Genomic DNA, 9,725 nt, shown 5'->3' on the forward strand with positions numbered 1-9,725 from the left:
CACAAATTTATTATCTTATAGTTTGGTAAATCAGAAGTCCAAAACGAGTCTCACTGAGTTTGGATCAAGGTAAGGCTGTGTTCCTTCTGGATGCCCCAGCTTCTAGAGTCTGCAGCATTCCTTGGCTAGTGGTTCCTTTCCTCCAGCAATGGTCGGGCCAAGTCCTTCCATACTGCCATCTCTCTGGCCCTCTCTCTTCTGCTTCCCTCTTCCACTTTTAAAGACCCTTATAATTACCAATGGGCTCAGATTCATAATTCAGAAAAACCTCCCCATCTTAACGTCAGCTGATTAGCAACTTTAACCTTAATTCCCCTTAACTGAACAGATTCACAGGTCCCAGGAATTAGGCCATGGGTATCTTTCGGGAGTCATATTCTACCTACCAAGCTTCTAAGACAAGGAAACATTTAAACTGAGACCAGAGGGTTTAGAGAAATGGCCAGTCAAGTAAGGGAGAGAGTGTCTGTGTGTGTGTGTGTGTGTGTGTGTGTGTGTGTGTGTGTGTATGTGTGTGTGTGTGTGTGTGTGTGTAAATGTGCTCCAGGCAGAAGGAAAGCCCTGTGCAGCAGCCATAAGGTGGAGAGCAGAGGGTGTGTGAAGCATTAGAAGAACTGGAGCCATGGAAGGGGCAAGTGTGCGAGAAGAAGGGAAGGACTCCCAGAAGAGACAGGGTCCTGTAGGCACTGGATGTTGTTCTAAGTAGAGGAGCAACACGACCTTAAATTCTTAATTTACATATATCAATGTCACCTGACTTTTTGAGTCCCTTAGTCCCAGCTCCACTCTCACTGCTCCCTGGAGCCGTCAATGGCTCCTACATCACCGGTCACCAGGGCTCAGCAGGTGCTTCCATACCCCCTTACAGTGTGAAAGTGTCCAACTCCCATTTCCCTCACTTTTCCCCACAACCATAAGCTGTAAGCTACTAAAGGAAGGGGCTAGGGCACACATTGGTTAAGTTATATTTATTGAATGAGACAGAACAAAACCTAGAAACAACTAATACATTACCAACCTAAAACAATGGTGAATTCTGGATAATATGATAGATCTAAGTTGAGGCCCTCACAATTTATGTTTATAATTTGGGAAAATAAAAGTTTGACCTCAGCTATGAAAAGGTGTAACAAATTGGGAAAATACTGAAAATTGAAAATAGTGGCTCTCTTGGGGTGGTGGCATACTGGGTAATTTTTATTCTGGACTATATTAATTTTTTCCAAGTTTTCTACTATTTGTATGCTATTTCAACAGATATATTTTAAGTTTAAAAAGGTAAATGAGAAAACCAAACCCTCCCTTGTACAAACATATTAAGTTTAAGACATAAAGGGAGACTCATGGACTAATAATTGGGGAAAGTTAGACTTAAATGGCAAAATCTAAAAGAAATGTATTTATAAGAAATATTTAGCATGTCAATACTTACCATACTCAAGAGATGGCATAACATAATACATACATCCAGACAAATGGACGTGTGATTCACACTGAGAGGCACTATTTAAACACTGACTTTTATGATTCATCCCTAGATTCTAATCTCATTCTTAAAAATATCAGTTTATACCATTAAGTGCACTTGATATTAAGGTAGACATTCTCTGGAAATTAGTACTTTCACTCCTGATTTCTTCCTCTTCCCCTTTGCCTGGTATACCTCAATTTAAAATTTTTGAGTCCTTTTCTTTCTTGGTGCTTTTCTTGTACACAATGGATGCCTGAATTTTTTCATCTAAACAACTTTCTTAAAAAGAAAAAGGAATCGGATACATTCACATACTGGAGAAACTAGCAGGTTTCAATTATCACTCATTTGATGTTTTCTGTATATTATGCTTTAATGCTTTTACCTTTTCATCCTTTTTTACGGATTTGTTACGCTGTGTTATTTTTTCCCTTTGTAAGATAGCAATTCAAAGTGTATTTCTAGTCTATTAAGTTACTTTTAAAATTTTAATAACATATTTATAAAAAGAAAATGGTGCATAAAATCAGCAAAAGCTCAACTAAAATACTTGGGCACTCTGCTAATGAAATCTCTCAGTTACCTGAGGGTCTCAACTAGACACTCCTTACTCTTATCCTTGTGAGAATCTTCCTAAAATGTCTACAGTCCTGCCTACACATACTCTCCATTCAAGGAAAGAATCTTTCCCAGTGATGGAGGCCCTCGCATCACCTCATTCACTGCTCAGTCCCCTGGAACACAGATGATGAAGATGAGCTACAGCTGCACTGACCTTGCTCTTTTTTTTTTTTTTTTTTTTTTTTTTGCGGTACGCGGGCCTCTCACTGTTGTTGCCTCCCCCGTTGCGGAGCACAGGCTCCGGACGCGCAGGCTCAGCGGCCATGGCTCAGGGGCCCAGCCGCTCCGCGGCACGTGGGATCTTCCCGGACCGGGGCACGAACCCGTGTCCCCTGCATCGGCAGGAGGACTCTCAACCACTGCGCCACCAGGGAAGCCCTGACCTTGCTCTTTTTAAAAATTAAATCCAAAATTTAAAAACTTTATAACTTTCCTATTCCCCTGTAAGTAAAACAGAATTTTACTGTAAAAGTGGATTTTACTTTATTCCATTATAGAAATGACTCTCAAAGCTTACTCATTTCCACTAGAAATTAGGTCCCTTAATTAGTAATGTAAGATTTGAATGCCGTAATATGCTGCCATTCAGACGTGAGCAGAGACTATTCCAGAGCAATTAAATGGGGAATTTCTTCCATCCCTAGCCTCCAACATTTCCCCAAGAGTAGCTCTCATCAATCTTAGTGAACTCCTAAAGGGTCAACTCTGTTTGACATTAATTCCTTCTACTATCAGAACAGTTCTTTTTGATGCGTGAATAATATGATTGAAAAAGAAGAGGCAGTAGAGCTCATTCCATGGTTCTCAGATGTCAGTAGGTATCAAAACTACCTGGGTATGTATTTAAAATGCAGATTCCTAGGCTCATCCCCTGGCCCTACAGAACCTGATTTCCCAGGTCTGACATTAGAATCTTTTTTTTTTTTTTAAAGATCCAGAAGATGCTGACATATTTGACCATTGGTCTACACATTGAGAAAGCTGGTGGAATCCCTTTCTTGAAGTGTGAGGGTGGAGAGACTGTACAGCTTAGCACAAAAATAAAATCTGCCTGGGGCTTCTCGGTTCACAACTACTGCCACCACTTACGGTGGCTCATCCCTTCTTCCTTCCACTTTAAGGATAAGATATAAAGGATGTGGAACATGCCCAAGACACACTGCTGATAGGTGGCAGAATCAAGACCAAGAACTCACTAGTACTGTCTTAGCTATATGCCCATTTATCCTGTCCAGAACTGAAAAACGCGATGGCTGGCTTTTCTTTTTTTTACTTTCTTGTTCTCTAGAAAAGCTATTCTTCACATTATACCAAAACTTCAGAGGTAGGTACACTTTGCATAGCATAGCATCAATTCTGACATCAGACTATCTGGGCTCTTATCTCCTTTACTGTGGATATTGGCTGTAACCAGATAACGTCATTAAGCCTCAATTTCCTAATCAGCAAAATGGAGATGTAATATCTCCCTTAGAGTTTTGTTACAAGAATTAAATGCGCTAATACAAGTAAAGCATCTGGCATAGTGTCAGTCACTTAGTATTAGCTACTAGTAATCATTTTTATTAGTGTTGTAGAGCTTTAGTCTCCTAAGAATTTTCTTTTCCCATTTGGTCATGCATCTTGTATTTAACAGATGTTTAATAATTAGACCCTGGAATAGATGTATCCAGAGAAGCTTTATATAGATGCATCTTTAATATATTTTATTTTTTAGAGTAGCTTGAGGTTCACAGCAAAACTGAGTAAAAAATAGAGATTTTCCATAAATCTCCTGCCCCCACACATGCACAGCCTCCCCCACTATCAACATCCCTCATCAGAGTGATACATTCATTACAACTGATGAACCTACACTGACACATCATAACCACCCAAAGTCCATAGCTTACATTAGGGTTCACTGTCCGTGTTGTACATTCTGTGGGTTTTAATAAACGTATAGACATGTATCCACCATTATAGTATTGTACAGAGTAGTTTCACTGCCCTAAAAATCCTGTGTTCCACTTGTTCAACTTACTCCCCTAACCCCTGATCTTTTGCTGTCTCCATTGTTTTGTGTTTTCCAGAATGTTATATAGTAGGAGTTATATAGGATGTAGCCTTTTGAGACTGGCTTCTCTCACTTAGTAATATGCATCTAAGGTTCCTCCTTGTCTTTTCATGGTAATGACTCATATTTTTCAGCACTGAATACTATTCCATTGTCTGGATGTACCATAGTTTATTCATTCATTCACCTACGGAGGGACATCTTGGTTGCTTCCAAGTTTTGGCAATTATGAATCAAGCTGCTATAAATATCCATGTGCAGATTTTTGTCTGAACATAAGTTTTCAACTCCTTTGGGTAAATACCAAGTAGTGTGACAGCTGGATCATACAGTAAAAGTATGTTCAGTTTTTTAAGAAATTTCTGCAACATGTTGCATTCCCACCAATAGTGAACGACAGACAGTTCCTGTTGCTCCACATTCTTGCCAACATTTGGTGTTGTTAGTGTTTTGGAATTTTGCCATTCTATTAGGTATGTAGTGGTACTGCAGTATTGTTTTATCTATTTTTTTTTAATTGCAGTAAAATACACATAATATAAAATTGGCATCATAACCATTTTTTAAGTGTACAATTCAGTAGTTTTAAGTACCTTTACGTTGTTGTGCAACCAATCTCCAGAACTCTTCTAATCTTGCAAAACTGAAACTCTATACACACAGCATTAGTTTGCTAGGGCTGCATAATAAAAATACCACAGACTGGGTGGTTCAAACAACATAAATTTATTTTGTCACAGTTTTGGAAGCCTGAAGTCTAAGATCAAGGTGTTGGCGAGTTTGATTTCTTCTGAAGCCTCTCTCCTTGGCTTGCAGATGGTCTCCCACATTGTGTCCTCACATGGGCTCCCCTCTGTGCACAGGCATCCCTAGTGTCTGTGGGTCCAAATTTCCTCTTCTTACAAGGACACCAGTCAGATTGGCTTAGTGCTTACCCTGGTGGCCTCATTTTAACTTAATCATCTCTTTGAAGGCTCTATCTCCAAATACAATCACACTCTGACTACTGGGGGTTAAGACTTCAACATATGGATTTTGAGGGAACACAATTCAGCCCCAAACGCCAAAGAAGCAACAACTTCCCATTCCCTCCTCCCGCAGCAACCACTCCTCTACCTTCTGTCTCTATGAACTTGACTGCTCCAGTTACTTCATAAAGTGGAATCATACAGCATTTGTCTTTTTGTGACTAGCTTAATGTATTCAAGGTTCATCTATGTATGTATCAGAAATTCCTTCCTTTTTAAGGGTGCATAATCTTCCATTATATGTATATACCACATTTTGCTTATCAACTCATTTGTTGATCGACCCTTGGGTTGTGTCCACATTTTAGCTATTGTGAATAATGCTGCTATGAACATAGGTATACAAATAACTGTTCAAGACCCTGTTTTCAATTCTTTGGAGTATATACTCAGAAGTGAAATTGTCCTGAGAATTTTTAAGCATGCACTGAAGTTCTGGCTCTCCTACTCATATCTCTCTCCTTAGGATAATCCTTGCTTTATTCTGTGACATCACAATCTAAGACCTTAGATTATTTATTTCTTCCACAGTGTGTATTAATCAGCAAATCATAAATGGGTATGAGTCAGGGACCTGTGAGATAAGAAACACCATAAATATTTTATCATATTAATCCAGGTATCGTTCAGGCAATTGGTAACTTGAACAATTATAATAAACAAGATAAGGAATCTTGAGCATACTTTAAAAACTTGAAGGTGGCATCAAAATGGCAAATCTAGAAACTCAGTTATAAATTAATAGGAATTTTCAAAATAACACATATAGTCATGACTATCCTAACTTACTTAAATTTTTAGTTCTATAAAAATAGAACCCTAGTTTAATTTGTGAAGTAATATGAATTTGTCATCAATATCCTCATTTTAATGCAGAAGCTCAATACCTTCTCTTCTATCATGAGTAGAGGTATAAAAATAATCATGCATTTTTCTTTACAAGAAAGATTCCATGCCCTACACAGATGAAAAATTTAAGAAATTATTTTTTTTTAGGAATACTGAAAGTCAGTATAGCACAGAGAATAAGAAAATATGGTCTAGTTTCAAGTCATAGCTGTGACTTTCTACTGTGTGACATTGGGCAAGTTACTTAACCTATCATTTTCTCATCTGTGAAATGGGGATGGTAAGTCCAAATTTCAACTGTTTGGATGATAAAATTAGTTAATATATGTTAAATGCCTGGCACATACTAAGCTCTCAATAAATGTCAGCTACTAACAGCATAAATTGGCAAACCACATAACTGGAAAGGACCATGACATAACTTGTCATCTCACTAGAATAAAGAGAGAGTAACTACCCCACTCCCACTATTGTAACAAATTTTTAGAATTTGTTTTGTTAAGCTATGTCCTCAATTAGTTAAATTACTAAGAAATGTATCACTAAGATACAGCATTATGTTCTTATTCTTCAGTAGTATATGTCACAAGTTAGAAAAGAAATAGCATCTAAGTGGTTTGGATATATTATGGATATATAAGATATTTGGATGTGATGGCTGATATTTTTTATATTCATGATATTCACAAAAATGATTTCATTAATTGCTTCTTAAAAAATATCAAGTGTATAATGCAAAAGTACCAATAACTTATGTTGAAATACACCACCCCCAAGTAAGAATATAAGGAAAAAATGTGATTTTATAATTTCAAATTAGAGAAACTTTATAATTGTCAGTGTTAATCCATCTTCAACACATCAGAAAAAGTCTTTATGATCTTTTACTATGGTGTACAATAAGAAACATCATTGGAAAGATTTCAATATAAGATTTTTACAATATAAGATTTTACACATATATATAAGTAAACATATGTAAATAAATGATATCTATCCATATTTATGTGAAAAAGAATGATACTCAAACTGTTCTCTACAACTAAAATGTCATTAATATAATGAGACCTAATGTCACTGCAGAAACCTTTGAACTTTTAAGAAAAGATGGATGAAACAATGTTGTTATGATATATTAAACTCCATTTCCCACTCATTGCCTCTGTGACTTCTGGACAGCAAAACGTGGCCACAGATGAAGCAGGAAGAAGCCAAAGAACTTAGGGGAAAGTAAGGGCAAAGTTCCACCATTCCAAGGCAAGTTGCAGAAGCCTTCAGTCAGCCCTCAGAGTTCAGTTTCATCTGGAAAATCCCAAACTTTCCTGATTCCTTACTGAAGTCACAGGCTACAATTGAACTTCTAGATTTTGAATAGTAGTTTGCAAGCTATGCTTTGTAACATCCCTGGCTTTCACTGATGACCTCATGACTTCCTGTGAAATTCTTTAAACAGAATCCAATTTAGTTCACAACAATTTAAATACTATATCTGCCGTAAAGCACTTTCAGGGAGGGAGGTATGGAGGAAAGAGTGGGCGGGGGAAAAAAAACGAGAACAAGAATTTCCAAGGGTGTGGGAAAATTCTAGGAGTAACACTTCAAAAAGAAGAGAGTAGAAACTACTTCCGGAAATGCAAAATATGTGCATCGTGCCTCATTTGTATAAACTAGAACAATTCAGATATTTCAACAATCACATACTGAACACCCAGGGAAAGGAGACGGCATTCAGTGACATACCTCACCTCCTGCACTACACTGAGAGGAGGGCCCCTAGCAGAGGCCATCAAGTTGGCCTTTGTGAGTTCAGGTCAGGGAGAACTAGAAGATGCTCTCCTGCTCAGATGCTGCTTCTGTTACTTTAGGCACTGCCTTGATGACTGCAATCACACTCTCAAGCTAGGAAAGGTGGTCCTGACCCTCCCCTAGGTGCTGGGACCAATCCTCTGCAGTGATTACTGACTCGTTAGTAATTTTTGTTTTTATTGCTTTACTTCTTACTTAAACTGCATGTGCTGGCTGAATTTTAATTCAAGTGTGATCACAGCGCTGTTCCTCAGCGCTGTGGAATCCTTCCAAGTCCTGCCTTGAACGGTTAAGTCATTTTGTTTAACGGAGCAGCTTTTGATGCATGTTGCTGTTTGAAAATTCCAAACTGTAGTAAAAGACGAAGCACACGGTCTCGTGAAATAGGAGTTTACTGAGCGCTTCCATCTTTTGGGGTGAAAATTATAAAACACCCCCTTTTCGTGTGATGGCAAATCTCGCTTTTAGAAATTTATATCAGATACCAAATTAAGTCACAAGTCAAATATCCCTCTCAATCATCAGGATGATGAAAAGAAGTTCACAAGGAAGAGGTTTTTTAAATTACTATTATTGTTTTAACGGGGAGGGCTGAAGAGTTCACCTTTTTGTGTGTGTGTCATCCAGAAGAGGTGGCAAAATCGGATTTTGTTTGCTTGTTGGTTTTAAACAACCGAAACACGGTCTCAGCAAGAATCGCCTATTAAAACCATCAATTCCCAACAGGAAAATCAATCCCAAGGGTGCCTCGGGGCAAAGCGCCCTGGTAACCCCTGCGCCTCTGCCACAGGTGGACGCGGAGCAACAAGGACACTCGGTCGCCCTCGGGTCCCTACGCCCAGAGTCTGAAGCCACGCGGGCGCGCCCGAGCTCCTGGGCTCTTTGTCGAGAGCCCGGCGCAGCGCCGGGCCCCATTGGTTAACGCGGTCGGTCCGGGCCATCCTGGTCCCGCGTCCCTCCCCCATCCCGGCGTCCAGGGCCTGGGCGCCGGCCACGTGGCCCCTGCTCGCGGGTTTCCCGGTCTCCGGGATGCGCGTCCACGCCGCGCCGCCCAACCCACGCGACAAGGGGGTGGTCTTCTCCCAGGACCGCGGGCTCGGAAGTCCGCCCCCTCCCCGCCTCCCGCACTCACCGCTTTGAGATCCAGGACGCCGTCCTTGGCCTCCTGAAGCAGCGACACGAACTTGGTGGTGAGCAGTCCCAGGCTCTTCTCGTGCCTGCTGCTGCCGCCCCCGCCGCCCCCGAGAGGCGGCGGCGGCGGCGGCGGCGGGGGCTGCGCCTGGGACTGCTGCGGCTGCGGCCGCTGGCCCTGCCCCTGGCCCTGCGGCGCCGGCTGCCCGGAGCCCGCGGGCTCGGCCGCCGCCATCGCGTCCCCGCGCCGCGGTGGTGCGGCCCCCGCGCTCGGCCACCTGCCGGGTCGGCTCCGCGGCGGCCGCTGCCGTCGCCGCCCGCCGAGGGCGGGACGAAGGGTCGCGGGCTCCTGCAAACAACAGGTGCGCTGCGCCCACCCGCCTGGGGGCCGCTCGGCGCGCCGGGCCTCCGCCCCCTCCCCGAGCCTGGGGACGCGAGAAGGAAGCCCACGATCGAGGGGAGGGGGAGTGGAAGCGAGAAGAAGGGGCGGCTAGGGGTGGGGACCCGAGTTTAAATGGCAGGAAGTGACGCCGCGGCCCGCCGTTGCTTGGAAACGCATTTTTCTGTAGGAAGGAGGGGCGAGCGGAGCGGAGGGCAGCGTCGGTGACTGGGTTTCACACTTGCCTCCCTGCTGTTGGCGAGCCGACCCCGGGAGCGGCGACCTCCCGCAGCAACGCCGGGAGGAAACAAGGGCTTCAGGGCAGGAAAAAACCCTGCCGGGTGGCCATCAATTTCTGAGCCGCTGGGTCCGTGGAGCCACACG

General features: G+C 42.2%; 1 protein-coding gene across 2 annotated transcripts in view; it reads right to left on the minus strand.

The window, feature by feature from the left end:
- Nucleotides 1–9,444, minus strand: part of E2F5 (E2F transcription factor 5) — a 28,252-nt gene extending 18,808 nt beyond the window's left edge. For both annotated transcript variants that reach the window (XM_079901760.1, XM_079901759.1), the window contains exon 1: nucleotides 8,964–9,444. In XM_079901760.1, coding sequence (XP_079757886.1) covers nucleotides 8,964–9,197 — 234 coding nt within the window. In that variant the 5' untranslated portion in view covers nucleotides 9,198–9,444. The remainder of the gene's footprint in view (nucleotides 1–8,963) is intronic.
- Between the last annotated feature and the right edge of the window lie 281 nt (nucleotides 9,445–9,725).

Source organism: Stenella coeruleoalba (genome assembly GCF_951394435.1).
Source record: "Stenella coeruleoalba genome assembly, chromosome: 17".
Classification (NCBI taxonomy): Eukaryota; Metazoa; Chordata; class Mammalia; order Artiodactyla; family Delphinidae; genus Stenella; species Stenella coeruleoalba.